Source organism: Tasmannia lanceolata, unplaced genomic scaffold, assembly GCF_043159265.1.
Source record: "Tasmannia lanceolata isolate RefF3 unplaced genomic scaffold, GAP_Taslan_0.1 ptg000002l, whole genome shotgun sequence".
NCBI lineage: Eukaryota > Viridiplantae > Streptophyta > Magnoliopsida > Canellales > Winteraceae > Tasmannia > Tasmannia lanceolata.
This window is the reverse complement of record NW_027518679.1, coordinates 29386923-29412122: the sequence shown is the minus strand read 5'-3', so window position 1 is coordinate 29412122 and position 25200 is coordinate 29386923. Positions and strand designations below refer to the sequence as shown.

The following is a 25200-nucleotide window of genomic DNA, read 5'->3' as shown; positions in this document are numbered from 1 at the left end:
CCGGTGATAAAGAGAGGTTATTACATTTCCCAAAAAGCTCTCACCAGCCAATTAAAGAAGAAAGACAGCTTTTTAAAAAAAAATTCTAGCAGGTTAGATTTATGAATAAGTACCGAATGCAATAATTACTACATCACTGACCACAATTGAACTACCTCAATGGTGCAAGTTTGAAAATATCAGTACCATGCACAAATCTAAGAAAGTTTTGTCTAAAAGGTCAACAGAAAATGAACACCATCATCACCAAGAGATAAGTCACTTGGGCCTCACAAAATGAGATGACCAAATAAAATGAAATGAAAGACTGCCAGATTAGCATGTTTTAAGCTAAAAATGTAATAGCCAAGCTGTATCAAGTATTCCATGTTTGTACTATCCACACAAGATGATGAAAAGCTTATTACAAAGCGTCAAAACCTTGGCTCCTTTCTCACCCTGTCTTCTCCAAGCCATCATAAACTTCCTTCCCACACCCACATATATATAATCATGAGCTATGATTCTCAACCGCCCAAATGGGAAAACAAGGAATACATTATGATAATGTAAGCAATCTAACAGCCATGTATGGGTTCCAATTTCAGAGAGATTTTAAACACTGAAGTAAATTAAGTAGGAATTCAAGACATCTTTGTAGAATCTAGTCGATCATATATGGATATTAAGAAGGTAAAGCAAATGTGTAGCCTAGTTGCAACAAATATATTTGTTGTGGACTAAAAGCCATCAACAAAAAGAACAATTTTAGAATGTTTTGGGCCACATGGCATCACTTAATACCATAGGCCCAACCCATGTCAACAGTAATAGGCCAGTCCAAGTCAATGAGTTATACCGAAATCATTAAATTCGCAACGAGTTGTTCGCCCATTTGGTAATTGGTAGATCTAGTCTGCCAAAATCCTTATGGCTTCAAAATAAGAGAAACAGACAGACACATACATATAGGAAGACACGTGGAGAAAAAAATGCAGGGCGCAACTCAATGGTTTTCTCTTACTGCATCACCATTCACTCTACAGTGCAGATAAATTTGCTTGTTTGCCTGTGCTCATGTTTTTGTTTGCTTCATTTGCAGCTCAATCAAGAAACAAATGGTCAATATTTTCCACAACTGGTGCTCAAAAATTAAATTTGAAATTATTTTCATGGTTATACAAATGAACAATTTCAGAAATTAAAGTTGATCCCCGAATCTCCTGCTTTAGTATGATTCACAGGCATATGCTGACAGCATATATTCAAGTAAAACAATGATCAGTAATAGAATTTTCAATTACCGATGAAGTAAGGTCTTATTTACAAGAAAACTATACCCATTCCAACACTGCATAACTGCATAAATATCGTACCAAGTTGTATGATGAGTTAGGACAACTGACAACCACATGTACTCTGACCAGCAAGTGAACAGCTGAAACTAACACCTGCGTACAGAAGCCTCAAGGACACTGCAATTGGACATTGGCAATCGGTACTTAGTAGTTTGTTGAGTCGAAGAATGTGAATAGACAAACTACTTAGTAGTTTGTATGGAAATCTGCCATGCCGTTGGAGAACCTGTCAAATTTCTGGTCCAAAAAAATATTACTTGGATATAAGGCTTTGCTTGACCTCTGAATCCCAATTTCAGAAACTTGGGCACTGTATCTGACACAAATCAAGTGAACTAAAAGACCATGAGATAATCGCACTATTCATGTAGTGTCATTGGCTGCATATAATACAAATTATACAATCACTTGGAAGTTTGGAAGAGATCTGCTGGTGTACAATGATCACGAGAATGTTAAAAGGAGAAAGGTCTGAAGACAAATTGACAGATGTAGGGGGAGATAGTAAAAGGCATGCAAGCTGGTGAACCAATCAGGTTATCACATGTTAAGAATATCCGAGAAACCCGTACCGTTGCGTCTCCTAGTAAGAAAAGGGTAAAATCCCTATCCATGTATGTTGCCTTGTCCTGTCAAAATTTCTGGATGATGGGCCATTCTAGGGAGCCCATGTATGTCATGGGTTCCTCTTCTTTCGGACTGAATATGAGACTTGGTAGCTATGTTTATGTTACTAATACACTCTTCACCCACCCCCTCAACCTTGGTATCCATGCTATCGTAACCTACATTACCAGAATTTGAAAATCCAACACTACCATGTGCCCGTCTCCTCGAAGACGGCTTGGGTATTGCATTTTCATGTGACAACGCCTTTGTGCCCCTCCCCTGCCGCTTTGTGTTAAAGAACCCACATGCTAGAGCTTCCAAAGCTTTTGTTGTCAACGGCCGGTTTCTAGTGCTCTGCCTACGAGCGGGCTCTATATTAGGCATGCCGTTAGAGGTTCTCAATGAGGGGCATTCCTCTGGCTGCCTGTCTGCCTCTTCTGCGATGAATGGCTCACCAGTTTCAAAATCTGGTGGAACATGTGGAAGGTTCAGGTCAAACAAAGCCCGCGATTGAGGCTTTTCATGAGATAATGCTTTCTCCGAAACAGTATTTGTCGCAAAACAATTCTCACTTAGTATGCATTCACTGCTCTTATCTGGACTACAAGGCTCTTCTTTTAATACATGACCTCCAGAGGAACCATTAGTACAGAGACTGCTCTCTGCATTGTTACAAGCATTTAACCTCCGCCGCTTTGGAACAGGGGATAAATAGTTCGGACGGGCAGACTTAATCCTACGACTGAATTGGCACTTTATGCTCTTCGCTGGGTGCTTATCTTTAAGGATATCAGGGTTCTGATCCTTGTGATTATCATTTGACAAATCAGCTGAATCTGTACCGTCCATCGGCATCTGTTTAGAAAGAGTGAGTACATAATCTGATAGGTCAGAATGCACTCCCCTCTCAAGCATACACTTATTCTCATCAAATATAGCTGTGTAGGACTCTTGATCGTTCAACAACATATCAGCTGGGTCTGGTTCATCTACCTGTTCTTCAGAACTACCACCTGTTTCTCTTGAAAGGCTTGCGGGGCTGTCAATATGGGGGCTATCCACGGGTAAACATCTCAATTCTCTAACTTTATATGGTTCTTCTCCATCAACCAAGCTGGTATCTACAACAGTAAATTTCATTAGCTCTGGATTGCAATTTGGAAGTCTTGGGCGAAGATAGCAATGACGCTGATGATCAGAGGGACCCGTTAACTCCAATTTGGCATCCATATCCCATCCATAGTCTTCCTTGGATTTGCTGCCATTAACTGTTTCAACCTCAAGTTCAAGAAGTCTTGGGTCTAATGCAACTTTGTTCAAGACATCACTGACAGAATCAAAATAATGGGTGCCTTTAACAAGTCTCCTTCTAGAAAACTTCTTAACAGCAGGGATGAGAAATACCAAAGAATTTTTGGAACCAACATAGCTATGATTCTTAGGCTGTTCAGAGTGCCATCCTCTTGCAAGTAAGCGGGGCCAAACGGCTTCCCAAAAGAGATCATTTGAGCGAGCTTTGCTTAACCTGAAGTTCCCCGTGAGAAACTTGATGATGTCTCCAGATGTGAGAGAGGAGCATGCTTTGCCAATGGGTATTTCAGAACGAGAAGATATGATTTGATTTGTCTTTATAGGTTCCATGACCATGCCCGTAAGGTCTTGCTTACCCTTACCAATTCCAATAGCTTCAACTAGAATGCTCAAGCCAACTGTAGCCTTTAAAGTGGAGACATATTCTTCCAGAGAAACTTTCCCCTCACTATATACCTTAGAGACCTACCAAAAAATTACAAATTAAGTGAATTTTCCTAAATTCTACCATACACATAAAAGATTGTTACCAATATGATTTTTTTGACTGATACAAGCATGAAAATGACAAATGGTAAGCCATCTAATACTTCAAAACTAAAGGAAGTGTAACAAGATGCAGTAATAGGACAATTTGACAATTAAAACATCAAACAAACATCAAAGAAACATCAGTAAAGTGTGCCCCTTAACAACAGAATAAAAGAGCTTGAATAGAAAGAAACCTGGTGTATGCTGCACTATTTATTTTTTTTATTTTTTTAAAGTAAGCTGGGATTGAACCTCCGACCTAAAGGTTGAAAACATAAGGCTTAACCAATTGAGCTAGAGGCTAAACCCCTAAGCTGCACTAATAAATTCGAAGAGCAAGATCAAACTTCTAAACCTGAATGTGTAAAATATATTAATTTATGAGCCAGCTAAAAAAAGGACAGAATAAATCACCAACATAGAACCTAGAGGCAAATGCATCCAACAGATAAGACCCGGCATTTCATATTGAAATTAACAATGGAGATTGATTCAATATTCTGCATTTACAGATCCTGATTCTTCACTAGAGGATGATAGTCCATCTGTGTAACTCTAATTAGAAGCTCATGATTCCCTATCTAAATTGTTCCCAACTATATATTGGTCCTAGTTCAACCTTCTGATTTCAACTTCAACCTGTCCAATTCAAAATAGAAACTCTAAAAGCTTTAAACAACCTCATCTTCTCCTAAAACAAGAACTTTCTAACCCAAAAAAAATAATTCCAAAAATTCAAATAAAATCACCACGACTCACAAAAAAATTCTATCTTCAAAAGAATCTTTCTCCAATCTATGGTTTTAATGGCCTATGAATATGTGTTGCATCAGCAAGTAAGTGGATATGTGGGAATTAACAAAATTTTTGTCATTTATCTTCTCATCATGAACATGAGTGCACCTTGTGTGGAATGGTATAACTCTCATATGATTGTTTTTTTATGAGGAAAATTGTTCTGTGTGCTTCTACTTGGTCTAGCAATTTTCACAGCGGAAATCTTGTGTACATCTTCAATTAGATTTTTTTTTTTTTTGAATTGGAATATTAGAACGACACGTTCAAAATTAGTTAGACAAATGGAGGAAAGCACAATACCACGCCATGAAGATCTTAGCTTTGTAAATTCATTGAAGGTAAGATACACAAATTAGTTACTAATGAATAAAAGCATGACAAATGGTTCGGGGGGGATATATCAAAAGGAACTGACAGCATAAAAGAGACTAGTCTTCAATTATGGAGCATTCGAACAAAAGAGAAGAAAGAAGATGTCAAATTTGGGGTGACTTCACGGTGACTTCATATAGAGGTGTGTGTTTGTGCCCTATAAATGACAGCATGGCGACTTCATATAGGGGTGTGAGCAAATATCAAAGCATGACATCTAACAGAAAACACAAGTGCACACATTGAAAAGACATTCAAATTCACCCCTTTGAGTTTTACGAGAAAGATTAGTCGAAACCCGCATCCATAGGATTCAATTTTTGTTGCCTTCAAGGTATAAGTGGCTGTAGCAGTTTTTTGGGACATCGGCATAGTACTTGGCGAGCTTGAGCTTGGTGGCGATGCATTTGGAGGGACTGATGCCGACATTGACCGTCGGCGCATTTACTTTCTCACAAGTGATCCGCTTGATGTGGATGACCCACTTCCTTCTTATACCTGCACTACCTTTCCTTCTCACCCCTTGCAGGGTCTACGAGCCACCCGGACCTCGTCGTCCTTGCGGATCAGGATAAAGTGGGCATGGTCCTTGTTGTGGACATTGGAGCAGCGAAGGCATTAATGGCACTCGACGTATGCCAATTAGCTTGGTGAAGTTCACCTTGTTGCATTCCTGATGGGTGCTCCGACAGGCAGGGTTGTATTTTCATGACTATTGTTGTTGATGATGATAAATGCCTCTGAGGAGACATTGATATTATTCAAACATTTGAAGTTATTCAATTAAGTTTTTGTGATGCTTGGTGGTCTTTCATGGCCTTTGATGGGCTTTCATAGTTTTCAGTGGAACTCCATAGCTTTCAGTGAGCCTCTGTATTCTTCAGTAGACCATCGTTGCCATTAGTGGTCTCTGTAGTCCGTAATGCGTAATGATCATTTGTGGGTTCTAGAAACCCTCAATAATCCTTGCTTCTGAAATGCTCAGTAGCCTACGTGGCTTTCAAAATGGTTGGTGGATTTCTAAGGGATTGAATGGGCCTCTCTTTGGCGGTTGGTGAGACTGTGGTCCTCGGTATGGGCCTCTATGGCACTCGACGAGAGCTTCGTGGCACTCAACCGATATCTCCTAGCATTCAACTAATGGAAGTTGTGGTGCTTGGATGGCCAAAGCCGGTGGCGCTAGGTCACCTCGAGCCAGTGAAGCTCGGCTGGCTAGAGTTTATGGTGCCTGGTCAGTTGGAGCTCACGAAGATTGACTAAGTGCTAGCAAAGCTCAGCATGGCCCACAAGCTTTCTTTGGATATGTAGGAACCACTCCCATGGTTAAAAGTGATGGTTTGCTACAAGATCTATGGGCGGTGAGGCAGCAATGGTTCGCTATGAAAAGAATTCAGGGTGGCGAATAGTGATGGTTCGCAGCAAATAGATTTTGCCACTTCGGAGGACACCTTCGCAAGAAGAGGTAGTAACTGTGTTCTCTCAAGAAGAGGATAACACCAAACTCTTTCTCCTTTTTTCCTTATCAAAAAAGGGCCCCATTTTGTTTGGTCTGAAACTTAAAAAGATTGATCCTTATATTAATTATTTTAGGCTACTGTTTAATTGATTTTAGGGTTATGATTAGATAGGCTTTAGAAAAATCATATTTTCTATAAACCATACTGTCAATCTGGAGGGTTTTCTTTCTATTTTGAACTCTACATGGTTTTTGAGACTTCAACTTTTGCTTGAGTTGCAAATTTTATGAAGCACACTTAAATTTCTTCTAGTCTTCTCCATGGAAGCAGCAAATTTAACAGTTTGCAATCCCTTTAGTAGCATTATTAATTGAATTATATTGTTTATTGCCTGATATTCATTCTTCATTATTAACTGTTTCGAGAATATTCCAAGCAATTGGAATCCATCACCAATATATTCATTCTAATCTAGCAAGTAGTTAAAAAATCCAGGTCACCATTTATTCCAAGTGTAAGCAGCTCAACAAAACCTGGAGTTGATAACAAAATCAAAAGATGAATAGCATGAAACGAAATATTTCCACAGCTGATAGCCTACACCCTTCAAATGAAATGCACATAGAATTCTAACCCTAAAAGTAATAATATAAAACATGAATGCAGTTACAATGTCTAACAAAGGATAGAGTGAGTGCACTCCTTTGATGTCTAGCAAACACACCACTACCAGTCTACCACTAGGAGCCTAAGGCATATCACAGTAATATTTTTGTACTTCTCACTTTGAAATTGCCAACAAGTAATGAATGCATGTTCATCAGTGCATTATAAAATACCTCCAGCAAAGTATTTCCACATTCCTGTGATACATGGGACAGCAAACGTGATAACAGCTCCTGTTGCCTCAATCCTGTAAATATACGATGTCCACGAATACATCTCCTGCTTCTTATCTTCCGACACTCTGACCATCTCCGATGTCTGTCGGACCTATAAAAGCTTCCGTAATAGAAGGATAGTATATCCCCAGTCTCTTTAGTCTCCATAAATTTTTTCACCTGACCAAGATTTTTCCCAAAAATGTAGAGTCCAAGGAGGAAACTCTCTTCTTCGATATCACTCCAAGAGTCACCTAATGAGCCAGGAACTGGGCTGAAATCAATTTCTTCGCGCTTCTCATGGACCCACATAACTGGGATGGGCAATCCAATCTGACAAGAATAGTCAACATCCACCATGCATTCGGCACAAGTTGGGTTCTGTATAAGCATAAGACGGTCCGACTCTGATATTAGGGGAGGGATATTGACCTGGTAGTCATCTCCTATTCGAGGAGCTAACTGTGGATCGGCATAGATGTCACTTGTACCAGGAGAAACCGGAGAAAGTAACTGGTCAGCAGATGTGTCTTGGATGCACTCTTCATAGTGATCTAATTCAACTGAATCCATCTGTTAAAAAATTGAATGCTAATAACAATGAGCTCTTTAACTTTACATAAATGTGACTATAGTTCTAATAAGACGACTAAAAACACATCCAATTCACGAAAAGGAATCAAGGTAATTTAGAGACTAAATCTTTATTCGGAAGAGTACCATGCAACCAAACTATAGTCCAACCAAAATGAATTATCCTTCGGAATTAATGTAACTACCCAAGTAATCTTCAAAATGATAAAACTGATAATGGCTTAAATTCTTGGTATTTTCATGCAATTACTCGCAATATCTCTACAGGTTGATATGGGTGAAAACTCAAGTATACTAATGGAATCATTCTTTTAACCAATCATCTTACAGCAAAGCCAAAGTTAAGAGAGAAAAAAGGCACCATAAAGCAATGAAATTGAATATATAACTGAAAGTAATTGGTTGCAAAATTGACGCAGTGCAAATTCATAGGGCCTTCAAAGCAGAAATCGGAGTAGGGTAGCCATTGAAAAAAGAAGCTTTCATTGATGTTGTATTTTAGATTGTATTTACAGAATATTTTTCATGGCTTTTAGAAAGTCCATGTTTAGAGAAAAAATTAAGGTATTTGAAGATTCAAGAGTTTCTATTTTGAATAGAAGAGGTTTTAAGTTGTAGTGTGAAGGTTAAATCAGGACAGGATTATAATTAAAAACAATTTAGAATAGAAAGTAATATTCTTAGAGGAGAATTGTGTTTGTTTTTTAAAGTTTCTATTTTTCTCACGGGAGAATTCTAGCTTGTTTGAGACTGGTTTAGAAGTCCTTTAAAATTAAAATGGTCAGAAGGAGAGGTCGAGGAGTCTGAGTTCAAGACGGAAAGTATTTTAGAGCTGAAAAAAGTCTATTTATATGATGTAAGACCATTTTTGAAGGAGCTTATGATTAATTATGAAAATTGAAGTTATGCAACAAGTTCTGCTCATTTCTGTGAGGCAGCACCAAATTCTACTCTCCTTGGTTTTCATTGAGGTATGTTATGTGCTTGGCTCTGTTTTGTGTTTGAATTTTAGTTTGAAACTTGTGTTTGCTATTCTAGTTCTGATGCACCAATAATGCTACATGCCATAGTGCAATAATATACAATGTGAAGCAAAATAATAGCTCAGTGAAGAATCTAAAGTTGTGAGGGTGCACTGTTCTACAGAGTCGTCCAGCTCTAGAATAGAAACAAGATAATTTTCAAATGCTAGACCTAATTAGAAACATCCTCACTATGACTCACAAGAGCACCTAAAAAACCTAAACCATAATACATGTTACGTTAGAGAGCTACCCAAAATCAGCAAGCACACAAAATTATTTGATTAGCCAAGATTTCTGCTACTTCTAAACTTGATCACATTGCTGTTTATAGTTTGAACAGAGTGATACACGGTTGTCTCTCCTTATTCTAGCATCAAAATTCAAGCTATCAAAAAATGTATGCACCATTTTATGTGCCTAATATTGAAATCCCAAGGGTGATGGCAACCCAAGAGGGGGGGTGAATTGGGTATTTAAAAATTCTTGCCAAAAACAAAATGCAGTAGCGAAATCAAATGGCAAATAAACAATCAAGCCCACAAAGTAAAAATCCAAATGCACACCACAAAATAAAGAGCAAGGGTAAAGAGAGCGTGCACCAAGATTTTTAAGTGGTTCGGTCCCAACCTCGGACCTACTCCACTCCACCAACAAAACCGTTGATGGCTTCACTACGGATTCCCTTAATGGCGGGGAATCAACCCAATTACAACTTGGTTCGGCTCCGCCTCGCAAGACTAGCCACGAACCAGAGAAAGCTCCGCGCCTCCAACACTCGCTCTTGGGATGGCTCCGCGTCCCTTCACCGCTTTACAAATATGTAAAAGAAAATGAAAATACAAAACCCTCTTCAAGGGTGGATGAAGCTCTCAAGCTTATACAAACAAAACTCTCTTAAAAGATGTACAAAGATAAGCTCTAGATCTAATCCCTTTAGATATATCCCAAATGAGGCACAAGGGTGTTAATCACTCTTCACAAGATTTAAAACATCTTTAGGAATGTAAGAGTTATCTCTTAAGAGGTCTTAAATGAGGTATGTATACCTCATTTGAAAATATGACCGTTTGACGGCAAAAGGGTAAAAAACTGGGTTGAAAAAGTCAAGCCCCGCAGGCTCCAACGGCTACATTGCCAGGCCGCGGCGGTCGCCCGCCCTTATCGGGTTCATCTTTTTAATTTCAAATTTCAAACCGTAGAGGTCGACCTAGCCATGCCGATCGTCCGGGGAGAGCAACCTAGACATATTTATTTTTGTCCAGATTTCTATCCGCGGTTGTCAGACCCTATGGCGGTCGACCGGCCCGACCTTACTGGATTGTTTCTAGATTTCCAGAAACACATCCGCGGTCGACCGAAACACCCTGGTCGACCGGCCCGCTATTGAAAGCCAAGTCTGGATTTCAAGACTTGCTTCCGCGGTCACCTGGCAAACCTCGGTCGACCGGCCCTGGTAAAAATTCCATTTTAACTTTAAAACTTCAGGGGCTTTTGGGCCAAGGTCTTTGGGCTTTTCCCTATGCTTTCAAATATATTTTCAAATACATTTTCAAGTTCATTTCAAATACATTTTCAAGTTAATTTCAAATAGTTTTTAAGGCCCTTGAAACTCAATTACTTGTGCCTCTAAAAGGGATGTCTAAGTGGGATTAGACTTACATTCTAACACAAGACAATTACAAACAAATCTTCAACTTTGAAGCTCTTCATGTCTTGGTCACTTCCATGGATCTTCTCTTGATTCTTTGGCTCTTCAAGATGTCTCCTTGATTTATCCAAGCCTTCGAATTCCTTTGGCTTCGAATGAGATGTCTTCAATTGGTTCATGCCACAATCCATGCTTCCTTGACTTTGGTGTTTGATTTCTTGATTTCCAATACATGCACTTTGAAACATCAAACACATTAGATAAACAACACAAATCAACTTGTGTTTGGAATCATCAAAACAAGAAGGTAATGCCAAGGTGGGAACCATTGGGCTTACAAATATCATCCAAACCTAATCAGTTAAAATGTGTAATTGAGTGGGCTGAACTGAAAGTGAAACTTCCATGTGTTAAATTTCCTGCGCCAAAAGATTAGGACTAATTTTCAATTTTTTAAACATATGAGAGAACGACTGGTGCAAGAGTCCACTTTCCGGTGTCAGAGTCCACTTCCATAAGAGTCCACTTTATGATGGTGATGCAGCCCAAAAAAGAAAAAAGAAAAAGAACCTCCAAGCTAGGGATGCAGATGACATTAGCATATTAAAGAGTAGGAAAAGGGGATGATGTTAGCCTTATGCCGTACTTCTCCGCATATGTCACCATATGGAGATTTGTATGGATTGGTTATTTTGCTTAAATGGACAGTGTTATTGGGACATCCTTGGATATACAACCATGATGTATATGAGCAAATACCTATCTTTTTATGCATTAAGGAAAGTGGATCCTTCTGACTCCCATGTCACCAGAGACTCTTAAGCATTATGCTAAGGTAAATCCTAAAGCTTCGGCAGCTAAGTTACTAAATTTGATCACCAAGCCAGATGATGAGCCACTTTACATGCAAGATGTGTGGCATAATACCAGTGACTTTGTACGGGAGCAGCGTTTGTCGATTCTTTCTATGAAGAGCATGGAATTAGAGTAGTGGACAAGAGCATGCATCGTCATACAAAGTTGGTTTCAACAATCTTCAGCACGTACACATTACACAGGGGTAAAGAAAGCAACCATCATCCTTTGGAAATGGCTTCGTTAGAAGTTAGCCCGTAAACATTATATGATGATCAAGAGGGCAAAAATCTTCATCTAACATGCCTGGAAGAAGGAAGTCATTCGACATGGTCAGCAAGAGCTTCAGATCATACCAAGGAAAATGATATGGGAACCGAGAATATAACTAGCTAGGCAACCGACAATCGAAATATACCACGTGTATCGGGAAGATACCAGAGAAAATCTCTCTCTCTCTCTCTCTCTCTCTCTCTCTCTCTCTCTCTCTCTCTCTCTCTCTCTCTCTCTCTCTCTCTCTCTCTCTCTCTCTCACACACACACACACACACACACACACACACACACACACACACTCTCTCTCTCTCTCTCCTCTACTGACCAGTGATGATGGATGTTGCAAGCCATTTAGCAAGCAGTGGAGAAGATTATGCGTTATTATGGGAGATCGTAATTGGGAAAAGGGGGAAAGCCAAGGTAGTCCTCTTTCTCTCTCTGCGCCACCAAGGTGCAGCGGTGATGGTTATGAACGGCTAAGGCGATCCATGGAGGAGAGAGAGACGACGCTGGCAAAGGCAAGATCGTGAAGGAAAGAAACCTGTCTCACAGGGGAGCACTAGCAGCGAAGGGAAGGACAATGGGAGATCGTAATAGAGTAAACTCTCTCTAGACAAAGCCATTAGGTGAGTAAACCCTTTCCTCACAAAGCCATTATTAGGCAGTGATGCAAAGCACATTTATTCAAATTTTGAGCTAGCCAACCACTAGCAGGTAGCTAATTATTTGAAACATGATGGGCGCTGAAAAGTTAAACATCCTTAAAATTGTGGATTTGGGATAACTATTTGTAGCTTAAACTCATTTTGACAACAACTTGATTATATGAATCAAAGTAAATAAATGGCAGAAAAATAAAACACTTACATAATTTGCAAGCACACAAAAACTTGATAATTGAAAAGCGAATCTCAATTGAACCCAATGATACATTTGTTTATTCAAACAAATAAAACAGAAATCAACAGTAATTCGAACAAACAATCCAATATATAGAGAGACCCAAAAAATTAACTTCACTAAACCCGTTTACTAAAACCAATCAGCTATAGATTCACAAAAATGGGGAAAAAGGAAACTACCCTAATTCTTATACCCAATAAAATACACCCATGACCAAAGGTTTATAGAGAACGAATTTACAAATATCTTATTATTTCAACAAGAAATTCCCAATTCCTTTCTCCACATGAATGCTTCTCAGAGAAAATGGTCAACCTAAAACCACCAGCTTTGCTAGACAAGCATTTGCATAGAGATCATTGTAATAACTAATAATAAAAACAACAAATAAGGTTCCTAACAAAGATGTCACCAGTGAATAAAATCACGGAGATTATGAGTCATATAAGCATCAAACCCATATTCATTTATTTGAACTGGATAAAATAAGTAATGCAACCATAAAGAAAAGTGTTTAGGGTAACTATGTTGATACAATTAAAAAAGACGAATGGATGAGACATAGGGCTGAATCTCAGTGGCTCTCAGCATGGAAAGACACAATGACATGTACCCATATGAACTAGATACAACAAAACCCAAAAACAATAAGAGATCAGAATAATGAAAAATTAACCAAGAAGTATATTGACCATTGGAGATAAATTCCCACATAATCAATAGGGGAGACCATCAAAGTGAACAAAGCAATGAATCACCATTCAAACATATAAATTCCCAAGTGAGGGATCAAGTTCTACTGATTTCTACACTCAGCAGCAATAACACTAGTTAGCAAACTACATTAATTCACCCATAAAATAAAAAACCCATCAAGAATAAATCACAGATAAGCAAAGAAAGACATGCAAAGAAACAATAAAGGTTTAGGATATGAAACCTTCATTAAAGAGACTGAACGTTCAAACCCCACGTGAAAAGAACAATGGTGTGGAAAGTAGTAATTCGTGCGGGGAAAGAGAGGGAATGAGAGGAAAAAGAAAAGAAAAGTCGTTTAGAGAGACGGAGAGAGAGAGAGAGAGTAAAAATAATAATACGAGATGGAGAGAGAAGGGGTATTTTAAGTAGGTTGGGAGGAGGGAGTAAAATTGCCACATGAGAATGATACCCGTGTGTTTGTAGCGTATTTTGGGAATTTTAGTGACTTTTACTATCATAGTATCATACCTTTTTTTTTTAATCTCATTTTAGGAAATGATATCAGCACAACCATGTTTTGATATTTTCACTAACTTGTCTTGTCTTTTATTATTTAAAAAGTAGTTTAAGGTTATTACAATTCCCAAAAAAGCTCTCACAAGACTATTAAAACAGAAAAGACAAGGTGGGTCTGTGCAATTATTGTGAAAAATACCAATTACTCCCAAAGCTTTTAAGCCTTTGGAGAAGGCATTATTTAATCTTTTAGGGGCCGTTTGGATGCGCGGATTTTAAAATCGTAGATGGGAGAGGATGGACTCTCTGGAAGAGATTTCTAAAACCTAGATTTCTTACTTAAAATCCAAGATTCTAAAGTGAAGTGAAACGGACGGTCTCCTTCGCCTCCCATCTAGGGTTTTGCGGAAATCCATGATGCTAAAGTTTGCTTATCTAAACAGCCCCTTATACTTTAACACTCCCCCTCACATGTGGCCCCTTTTCTTAGGGTTGGCCTACACGCGGCACATGTGGCCCCTCTTTTTGGGTTGGGCGTTACATGTGGATTTTTAATGTCAAATAATTTTGAACTTAGGACCTTTGCTTTGATACCAAGTAAAACAACCAATTACTCTAAAAGCTTAACCCGTTGGAGAAGGTGCTATTTAATCTTTTATACTTTAACAGTTATTAAAAGATAGTTGTGTTGAAATAATTTCCCCTTTTTTTCCCGTTAAGTGAATTTAATAAAAAAAAGCTAAAAAAACTTCACTTGAAAAATGCAATGTGAAAACAAAGAATAAAAAAATACCTCTAATTCAAGGTTAATTTTTTAGAAAATGTTAATTATTTTTAGGGATAATTACATTTACACCCCCTCTAGTTTCTGACACATCCACTTCCACCCCTATAGTATAAAACGTGACAAATACACCCCTGTAGTTTCAATTTGTTTAAGGTTTGCCCCCTCAGCTGAAGGTTCGTCCATAGATTGAAGGGTTAGGATGATCCGATGGAGCTGATTTTTTGGGCACACCCTATCTATGTCAGGACCCATCAAATGAACGCTTTGGATCATCCAAACAATGTGGGCCCACATTATTTGGATGATTTTTTGGTAGTGTTTGGATTCGGGTATGGGCCCACATTATTTGGATGATCCAAAGCGTTCATTTGATAGGTCCTGACATAGATAGGGTGTGCCCAAAAAATCAGCTCCATCGGATCATCCTAACCCTTCAATCTATGGACGAACCTTCAGCTGAGGGGGCAAACCTTAAACAAATTGAAACTACAGGGGTGTATTTGTCACGTTTTATACTATAGGGTTGGAAGTGGATGTGTCAGAAACTAGAGCGGGTGTAAATGTAATTATCCCCTTATTTTTATAGCCTAACCAGACAATGTTGGCCGGAGAGCGAGCGTCTCACTCTCCAACCACGTCGACCCAGGGAAACTCCGAATACAGGCCTAGATCGTTTGTACAGACAGACTTCTGGGTGCTAGCTCACCTTGGGCACAATAGTGGCTGGATTCCAACCCTTTGATTAGTGTTGGACTTGTCTATCCAACAAAGCTAGCTTTCTTATCCCCTAGCAAATTAACCTTCAAATTTTGGAAATTGCATAACACAATCTTCCCACAAACTACAACCCTTTTACTACCTCTTTCAATCAAAACCATGCACAAAACAAAAAGGGGAGACCCCACATAATTTCTGTTGGTTCAACGATCAATAGGGCGCCCTACAAATAAGTAGAAATAAGTTCAACGATCCAAACCGTTCATCTGATGGTCCCACCCAATAGATCAAATGGCATTGGCAATGCCCTACAAATTTCCCTTTCATGGACGTATTGTAAGCCTTTTCACTTGCAGGAACGCTAGATTCACAAAAACAAAAGCACGTAGAGCATTCCTTTGCCCCCCGCCCACGCCTCTTTTTTTTTACAAGCGCGCCTTTGAGTCTAGCATTCCTCTCAACATTTTTTTTGCAAGGTTGCTTTCATAACTCAACTTTTTCGAACCGTGAAACTTCAAATAAAAGCACGTAGAGCGTGTTAGGGTTTAGAGCTTTTAAGGGTTCCAAACCTATGAAAATTAGGGTTTCGATTCCATGAGGGAACAAGATCCTGGCTTTGTGATCGACGAGAGTGGTTAGAGGCATCTTTTGAGGTATGTTGTTTTAGAATCTTCAGCTTAAGATTTTTAATTGCTTTTTCCTTACAAAATTCGGTTCTGGATCTGTGATCTTGTGCCTTTATCTTTGTTCAGAGTAGAAACTGAATGATTTTTTTTATTTTTTTTTTCTAACAGAAGATGATTAGGTTTTTTTTCAGTTCTATTCGTATTGATCATTTTCGATCATAAGCTTTTCAATGATTGGGGGATTTGTGGATTCTCTTCTGATTCTTCTTGTTTTGGTAAATTCAGATTCATTGATTATAAGTTCGAATTTTAATTTCGGACAATCCTCTATTTTGGACTAGATTTTAGGTAGAAAAGGGAGAGTCTAGGTTTTGAATTGATAGTCATATGATTTTATCATCTGGAGCAAGATATGGAGCGATTGTAGTTAATCATTGAAGGTTTTGTGTGTCCTTTATTTGCTCTGTTTGAAGTCACAGTGAAGGTAGAGGTTTCAATTCTGGAATTTTACTGGTTTTATTTTAAGCCTGAAAACTGAGGATTATATAAGATTGAACTATATCTTAATTGAGGATGGAGAGGTTCTGTATTCCAAGATGCAGAGTTTATAGAATAATGGATTTACTTCAGATTGTTTTAGGGGTCTTGTTATACTAGGTAGGATTAGATTGCCATTCTTCTTTGGTTCTACTCTACTGGAATTTTCCTGCATGAAGAAGATATTTTTTGGTGTTTTTACTGTAGTAAGGATGGTTATGCTGATTTTGACATAAAAGCTTTGCGGATTGGGTTGAGGAAGTCCTTCCTCAAATGGCAAGTTTGCAAGACAAACTCGAATCCACTGACAAAGACACCATGGGTGTAAACATTTCGAAAGCGGAATACAAGAGGTTAATACAAGAGAAGGTTATCTAGCCTCTTTATAGTGCTCACATCTCTCTCAGACTGATTCACATTCCTAAGGTTAAAGATACCAGTCATCGGGCTCTAAAGGAAGATGCTTTGATAAATTTCTTCACTGTTGAGGAGATCCAGGACTATATAACTGTAAAGGAGAATTGATTGGGGAATATCAATCTATACGGAACACACAAAACTTACAACACTACTGGGGCATGCGTGTCTTAATGAAGAAGGAACTAGAAGAGTACATGAATTATGACTTCGGGTCTTCCTGTTGAGACGATTGGAAGTTTGGAACGTAGCCCATAAGCTGAAGTGATGTTTTGGCGGTAAAGCCCTGAGAGACATGTTAGACTTTCCTATTAAAAGAAAAGACACTTTGTATTTTTCTTTATTGGTATAAAAGAAAAGCCACATTGTAATTCAAAATTACCTGTTCTTTTGGGCTTTGTGGATTTCGAACCCAAATTTGAATTTCCCTTCATTTCTTCTTTGTGGAGACCTCTCTCCTGCGTTGGAAAATGAGAGTGGGAAGAGAGGGGTATGTGTTTATATAGAGAGAGAGAGAGAGAGAGAGAGAGAGAGAGAGAGAGAGAGAGAGAGGTTGGATCTCTAATGGTTGGATTCTTAGAGAGAAACTATGGCTACGTTAGAAAACTCTTTTCCGTGTGCGCACGTTGTGCCGTGCCGGATCGGGTCGTGGTCGTTGACCTGACGTGTGTTTGATTTAATTATAATAATAAGAAGCACCCATAAGTTAACAAAGTGCCTCAGCCAAACGTGCCTTAAGATTATAGTCGGTAATGAGTAAACCGGTAAGATTGGGTTTTGAACTATACCAAAATTAGTAGCAGTCGCAGAATCAATTGCAGTCACTGGCAGTGGAAACCGTAATCTTATATGAATTGAACTGTAAACAAAGAAATAGAGAAGATGTCACTTATCAAATTGAGGCGTGGATCTGTATTCATTGTCCTTAAGGCAAATCCCGCCCCCACTATGACGAATCAATGATGCAAATGCGATGAGTGGTGCATGCCTCCAAGATACATCAACTCTCGCTCCAGGGGTGTACCCTCACACAGCCTGAACTCCTTTCGAACTTGTTTTTCTTGCCGCTTGCCTTGATCAGAAGAAAATGGAGGAAGAAGATTAAGAAATCAGAAAAAATCAGAGAGCCAGATAGTGTGTTAGTCTTCTTTCATGAATCATTCATGTTATCTCAACAATCGATTTAAGAAAAAAAAATGGAAATGACACTTAATGCGTGAAATCTCATACATTAATCGCGCATTAATAGTTTCCAAACGGTTCAGTGAATCACCTGGAAAACCGTAACCCAAACGGTAATAAAGAGATAAACATAAGAACCATTAAAACCAAGGTTGCTAGGGCGGGATTTGATTCGGGATTCGAAAGCGAGAATCAAAGGCTCATGGGATGGTTGGAAGCGGGAATCGTGGGTTTGCCAGAGAGTCGACGGAGATTCGTCGGGGAATCGTCGGGGAGTTGGGATTCGCTGGGGATTCGCAGGGAATCGCCTTGGAATCGGGGTTCCTATAAAGTGGGAATCGGGGTTTCCATAAATTGGGAATCGGGGTTTCGACGGAATCGATTCGGGATTCCCCAGAATCGGGGAATCGAGTCGAATCACGATTCGCGATTCGGGGAACCGCGAATCCCCACCCTCAGGTACGAATCCTGCTTCCCTGGTTAAAACTAATCCACATTAAGATACTCTTTATTGTGGTAAAGTTCTTTTCGGTTGAAAGAAAAAGATAAAATAAAATAAAATAAACGCAAGTATCATTCAAAATAAAATAAAATAAATGTACATTTCAAAAAAATAAAATAAATGTAAGTAAATAAAAAAATATATAAATCACACACACGCCGCCACGCCTGCTATGTACACGACGTGGCCTGGCCCAGTGCAGGCACGGGCGCTTGGTAAAGTGTTTTACCACAAGGTCATAGTTTTCTCTCTAAGAATCCCCAACCCTTAGAGATCGAGCTTCTATATATATACCCCTCTCTTCCCACTATCAATTTATAATGCGGGAGAAAGAGATATCCACAAAGCTCAAGAAGAAATGAAGGTAAATTCAAATTTGGGTTTGAAATCCACAAAGCTCATATGAGTACAAGTATGCCACAAAAGGACAAAAGACCACAAGTTGTAATTTTGAGTTACAATGTGGTTTTTCTTTTATACCAACAAAGAATAGTACAAAGTGTCTTTTCTTTTAAATTGAAAAGAAAAGTTACAAGACAAAGATGGGGCTGGATTTTGGTGTTGGTACATCGACATTCACCGCTAGGATGAGAGGTTGAAATGTGACAATTATCTCAACCGCTTTCAATCTTAATTAAAGTACGCTTATTAAGTATGTCAATTAAATTATGGAGATTAAAGTAGCTCCTTGTGAACAGGCCGGCCGGTATAGATCTAAATCACTTGCAAAATCATGTTGTTGTTGTATCATTTCTTATCGAAACAACATCCCCACCACAACATCATCCCCAACTACAACCATGTGAACAATGTACAACAAAAGAGCATAAACAAAAATGTGTACAACATTTTTTTTTTCTGGGTTTTTCATTCATTTTTCTAATTTGACATTCATCAATATAATAATTACAAGTAGCATGGTGAGCCCCATGCACCCAACTACTTATCGGGGACCGAAATCAGATATGGTTAGCTCGTTGAGAGAATAAGTGGTCGAAGATTGATCTGAGAGAAGGACTCCTCTCCCTAGAGTGAAATTTGGAGGCTGTGTAGGTTGAGGAAGTGAAATGGATTCAGTTCCTAACATGAGAACAACAAATGACATGGTGGGTCTATCTGCTGCATTTTCCTGGACACACAACAAGCCGATATGGATGCACCTTATCGCTTCACTTGTCAAACATGATTCGATCAGCAATGGATCAATCAACTCCAAGCTTTTGCCTTCGCTCCATAGTTTCCATGCCTAATTATGCAAAATATATAATGGAAAGTTTAGACCCATATTCTTTAAATAAAAATGGTGCATAAAACTTAAATAAGGAGAGAGAACATACATATACAAGAAGGCTTTGACGATATTCTGTGAAAAACAAACAACTATTCCTTTTCCCGCTAACTATCTCTAGCAAGAGAACTCCAAAGCTGAAAACATCGGATTTCACCGAAAATACTCCTTCCATTGCATATTCTGGGGCCATATATCCACTGTTTGAAATCAAAATAAGAAGATTAGGACAACTAGAAATAGAAACTTTGGGCCTCTTTGGATGCCATCATAATCGGCCGTTATTTGTAAACAAAAATATTATTTTTAACTGATGTATTTTTTGCTAATGGGGTGTTAAGGCCTCTTCGGAAGCAATTAGCTAATTCATTTCTAAAACTATTATAATCATTACTTCCAAGTTCTCATATTTAACGTCAAAACCATTTGCATATAAAAATACACTCAAATTATTATTATTTTTATTTGAAAGATACATTTCCATTTGTGAATATGTTTGCTTTTCAAAAAAGAAAATATACGCATCCTTTATGAGGGAAGATCAATGCCTAATTGCAATTTCTCTATAGACTAATATGTATTTGCTTCAATGTTGTAATCTTAATTATCTTTTCATTAATTTTTTGAATAATAATATTCACTTACATTGTTCCAACGACTCTTACAGTATTTGTTGGACTTTGGTTTCCTCTAAAAATCCTTGCTATCCCGAAATCAGAGATCTTTGGCTTCATTTCATGGTCCAACAAGATATTGCTAGCTTTCAAATCTCTATGAATGATTCTGAGTCGAGAATCCTCATGAAGATAGAGAAGGCCCCGTGATATTCCAACTATAATGTTAAGACGTCTTGTCCAGTCTAGCTGCGCACGCTTGCTTCGATCTGGGAAGAGAAAAAACAAACATTTTGCATTGGGTAATGCTTAGAGGGTCTCATATGTCATAACTGCACCTAATTACCATTAATTTATATATTGGAGAAAGCTAGAATTCAAACTTCTGTGATATTTTTTTTGGTTCTCTCAAACGATCTATCTTGTTCAAAAATAAAATAAATTAATATCATGTAAAGGAATCTTGTCTAAGAGGCATCGGATGATTGTAAATTTGTAATATTTTAGTAGAGAATATTCTCCTTGTAGTTACTTTCACTAACCATAGAGAAAGCCATCGAGGCTGGTGTTGACCATGTATTCATAGACAAGAATCATTTCTTCTGTTTCCATGCAGCAACCCAAGAGCCTCACGAGATTTCTGTGTTGGAGTTTTGCAATTAATTTCACCTCATTCTTGAATTCCTCCATACCTTGCTCCGAACCTCTAGAAAGCCTTTTCACCGCTACTTCTTTCCCATCCTGTAGAATACCCTGAAAGATTTTTCATACAAAATTAGGCCTATTTTTGCAAAGGTTTAATCTATATTAGAAAATCTCATTACCTTATAAACAGGGCCAAATCCACCTTGTCCCAGCTTATTTTCATCTGAGAAGTTATTGGTAGCTTGTTGTATAGTACTGAAATCAATCCATGGTAGATCTTGAGATTTGTCATGATTTTCTCCAAATCCATTTACCTCTAAGAAGTTAGTGCTAGTCGGAGGGCCAAAATTTTGTAAGAGAACTCCATGGTTGATTTCTAATGTCCCTGCATGAACCAAAGGGAATGTACTCAATGTTTTAGCATCATCGCTAATGGTTGAAAAGGGAGCAAGGGATTTACCTTCTCTTTCTATGTGTGGTCTCCTCCTTCGGCATAGATAGTGGCAGAACCAAGAAGTTAATAAAACAGCGCCTAATGATGCTGCTGCTACTCTAGAGTAGATTAAAGCTCTCGATGGTTTCGTTTTTTTCCCTGCTTTTAGAAGTAAATATTTTTAATTAGTTGAAATGTACATAGAGTTCCAGCCCATTAATATGTTAAATTAATTTATTTAGTTAGCTTGAGCTATGTAACTCTTATTTTTCTTCCTCTGTGTGTCTGTGTTTTATTTCCATCTCATCTTATCTTTGGAGTGATTAGAGATTTCTCAAGTTTACAAACTGAAAAATTCAAAGTATTTTGAGAGTTATGACAGAGAGTAGGATCTAGAATTAAGAGTTCATTGCTGATGCGGGTGCTTAAGAGGGAAGAAGAAGAGAAATAAGAACACAAGATCGAACATAATTTGACAAATTTCAAGATCGCATGGATGGCCCTTTTCGAGTGCTTAAGAAAATGGGAGCAATGCTCAACCTAATTGATATTCCATCAATTACATAAGTTAATCTAAATCCAAAATCCCCTTCTACTACTGATTTCTATCTATTTAAATTAAAGACAATAAGAGAAAATTCGTTCAAGCTCCTCCACTAGCGAACTTAGGGACTAACATAACATTAATTGCATTGGAACTCACTAACTTTGACTGGTTTGGGAACCCACGGACACAGTCCACTAAAACTGCCATAACTTTCTAGCCACTTATCCAATTTTCGAGAACAAATACTTGATGGAAAGATCTCAAAAAGACCTACAACTTTAGTTTACCACTTTCCATATTTAGGTCCAAAAATCAAGTTAAAAACGGGCAGCAACATTATTGCGGGAATGCATCTTGGAACTCCGCCTAAACCTCCTAGGCATGACATGGCTGCCATGTTGGCACTGCATGAATTGCTTTCTAAAACTTTGACTTCATTGTAACACAAGGTCGTAGGGATGTGTTTGCACATGTGTAAATATTAGTTTCAAAAGCTTTGAGTGAATAAATCAGTAGGATCTATCACTGATGTACTACGAATTTACGATGTAGTCTCCTTAGTCATGGACGTCCCCTTAGGATTGCAAACATGGGCCAAAGATTACTATAATTAGATGACCCAGGTCATCCCTATCAAGCACATGGCCAAATATTACTATAAGGTGCGGTCTGTAAGTAAGATACATTTAAGTGGTTCTCGCTTCTCCTTGTTCCTGTTCCTAACTCCTCCCCGGGTAGTTCCCAATGTTTGGCACTTTCCATACTTAGTGGGTGCAACATCAACAAATTCGCCTCGCGTTCTTGGCCTTCTCTATGGCCTCAGGGCAGATGGTACCCTGTAATTCAATCACTGACTCTGCATGCTAGGGACCATCGAAGAAGGCATTTTGACGACCGGCTGTTTCATGAGAGATCAGCCATAAGGGATGAATCAAATCAATAAGACAAAATCTGTTGAAAGTGAGCATATGTGGCTGCTCTCATGAAACAGTCAACCGTGAAATGGCTTCTACGATGGTTGGTAGCAAATCCCTTGGAATGATAGTAATCTTTGGGTCCCATCACTTACGCCATGTTTGGCTGCCATGAATTTTTTTTCCCATGGAATTTTAGTTTATCAATTGGTGAGAGAGGGCTAGGGAGGTGAGAGAAGGAGAGACTAGAAAGGCATGAGTGATAAACTGATATTCCATGGAAAAAAATTTCATGGTTGGCAAACGTGACCAATTGTGGAAGCATCACAAATCATGTGGTGACATGTGTTTCGCTCAAAGCAAGGACTCACCTCGTGTACCTGTTGGCTGGGGAGGGAAAATCTGTAGTCCAGAGGTGTTGAAGAACGGGGAAGCATCGTACCTGATGGTGCAACTTGATGAAAAATAACGATATGTGGTTTTCGTGCGGCAACAAGTCAAGAGATTATTTGTTAGTTTTGCCAAGCAATTTTTGCAATCACCAACACTGAGGTCCCTTGTGCATTGGACCAGACCATATCTCATCTCAGACCTGCTGATTCTAACTCTGTCTGATGCAAACATCAATGTCTGATTTGAGGCCTTGACCGCCAATTCGGCGAACAAACGTAGTGCATCAAAGTCTGCTCTATCAGGTTGAGAGATATTATTAAAGTTGGACATGGGGAATCCATCAGTGGTATCCCAAATACCGATGAAACTTCGGTTGGAGTAGCGCAACAGGCACTCATCAAACCATATAATACCTTGTGTCCTGTTAGGGCAATTTGCTATAATTCCACCTCTTGCAAGCTGGAGGCAAGTCTGGCAAGTATCAAAGCTAACATCACCTCTGCATAGAGCAAGGCCATAGACAGGGTCTGTGTTTTGACCCAGAGAGAGATCATAGAAACCCGATGGAGGAGTCTTCGCGGTTAGATCGGAAAGGAGTTTATTGAGGTTTGAAATAAATAATTGAGAGGCTGGAGAATCATTTGGATCACACTGGTACTGGATAAGTTCATGATGGGGTTTTGAACCATTAAAGAAAGAGTAGGTCTCGTACCTGATATTGCAACTTGCGGATAAGTATCTCCAACCTTTCCTCCCTAAGCAACATGAATCAATCTTATTGATCAATTCATTCAAACATTTTCCACAGTCATCGCTGCTAAGATCTTTGGTGCACTGTGCAAGGCCATATATACTCTCAGCTTGTGATTCGTTCGTCCCAAACATTGATAGCTGAATTTGAACATCTTTAGCTAGATTGGAGATAAAAGCTAGTGCTATATTTGGGGAAGTTATAGTCTTGTTGTTGTAAAGGTAGAACCCAGTACTTGTGTCGATGAGTCCCAAAAAGTTTCGATCAGAGTAGCGCAACTGGCAAGATTCATACCATACAATAGCTTGTTTTGAGTTTGAGCAAAATGGAATGATGTCCTTGCTTGCAGTTTGGATGCAATTCTGGCATGCATCTTGGCTAATGTCACCTTTGCATAGGAAGAGGCCGTACACAAGCTTGGAATTTTCTCCGGCAGTGCCGTTGCTGTACAAGCCCAAAGCAGCTTTGGAGGTTAGAGAAGAAAGGAGGCTATTGAGGTTTGTTTCGAAAGTGCTTTGGCTGGCGTAATTATCACCTGTACAATTGAATTTGAAAGGATCGGCACTAACAGTAGTAAGGAAGAGGAGCATGTATGAAATGGAGAGGAGGCTATTGAAGGCAGTATGCATATTGCTTCTCTGTTGGGCTCCAATGAAATGATAAGAGAATACAAAGAAATGCTGTTTGGTGAAATTAATGTTTCAATTGGAAAGATATGCAGATTTGGAAAAAAAAAGGTGGATTAAGTGCCTACAGTTCAGTTGGGACCAAGTTTTAACCTCAATAAAAAATAGAGGCAATCTTTTGTTCATTGTATATCTTTGGGTTTGGACTTTGGAGGTTAGGCGGCATATACCCCAATTTAGGGAGCTGATATTTTCCCCACCTTAAACGGATAAAATACTACCCCCCCCCTAACGGTTTCTGTGAGAATGGTTCGCTGCTTGAGGATAAATTCACCCCCTCTAATTTCTTTACTAGATAAATTTCGGGTTAAAAATGCCAAAGATAAAGAAAAACAGATGCTTATATTCA

The 25200-nt window shown here is 38.7% G+C and overlaps 2 protein-coding genes and 1 long non-coding RNA gene across 5 annotated transcripts; 1 reads left to right on the top strand and 2 right to left on the bottom strand.

Moving 5' to 3' along the window:
* Window positions 1-1259: 1259 nt before the first annotated feature.
* On the bottom strand, window positions 1260-13676 carry LOC143883773 (uncharacterized). Its single transcript, XM_077387085.1, has 3 exons — window positions 13538-13676; window positions 7255-7869; window positions 1260-3722 (listed from the first exon to the last, which is right to left on the bottom strand). The coding sequence occupies exons 1-3, from the start codon at window positions 13541-13543 to the stop codon at window positions 1944-1946; spliced, it is 2400 nt and encodes a 799-aa protein (XP_077243200.1). The 5' UTR covers window positions 13544-13676; the 3' UTR covers window positions 1260-1943.
* A 2153-nt stretch (window positions 13677-15829) lies between these two features.
* On the top strand, window positions 15830-21013 carry LOC143857735 (uncharacterized). 2 transcript variants are annotated; one of them, XR_013238749.1, is made up of 2 exons: window positions 15830-15969; window positions 20536-21013. It is a non-coding gene; the product is annotated as an uncharacterized LOC143857735 (long non-coding RNA). The 2 variants fall into 2 exon arrangements; XR_013238764.1 differs by having other exon boundaries at window positions 16111-21013.
* On the bottom strand, window positions 19232-24931 carry LOC143857617 (cysteine-rich receptor-like protein kinase 10). Of its 2 annotated transcripts, XM_077368116.1 has the most exons (7): window positions 23393-24931; window positions 21588-21719; window positions 21307-21512; window positions 21025-21235; window positions 20514-20751; window positions 19918-20068; window positions 19232-19826 (listed from the first exon to the last, which is right to left on the bottom strand). In XM_077368116.1, exons 1-7 carry the CDS (start codon window positions 24792-24794, stop codon window positions 19524-19526), a joined length of 2643 nt encoding a protein of 880 aa, XP_077224231.1. In that variant the 5' UTR covers window positions 24795-24931; the 3' UTR covers window positions 19232-19523. The 2 variants fall into 2 exon arrangements, with proteins under 2 accessions (XP_077224231.1, XP_077224197.1); XM_077368082.1 differs by having other exon boundaries at window positions 21307-21719.
* Between the last annotated feature and the right edge of the window lie 269 nt (window positions 24932-25200).

What these genes read in the sequence shown, in the direction of transcription:
- LOC143857617 (XM_077368082.1), bottom strand. Translation starts at nt 24,794, where the DNA reads ATGCATACTGCCTTCAATAGCCTCCTCTCCATTTCATACATGCTCCTC. An exon ending in CCAGCCAACAGGTACACGAG is followed by an intron (nt 21,720 to 23,392) that starts GTGAGTCCTTGC and finishes TTCTAAAAGCAG; the next exon opens with GGAAAAAAACGAAACCATCG. An exon ending in GATTTGGCCCTGTTTATAAG is followed by an intron (nt 21,236 to 21,306) that starts GTAATGAGATTT and finishes AAAATCTTTCAG; the next exon opens with GGTATTCTACAGGATGGGAA.
- LOC143883773 (XM_077387085.1), bottom strand. An exon ending in GTGGAAATACTTTGCTGGAG is followed by an intron (nt 3,723 to 7,254) that starts GTATTTTATAAT and finishes ATTTTTTGGTAG; the next exon opens with GTCTCTAAGGTATATAGTGA.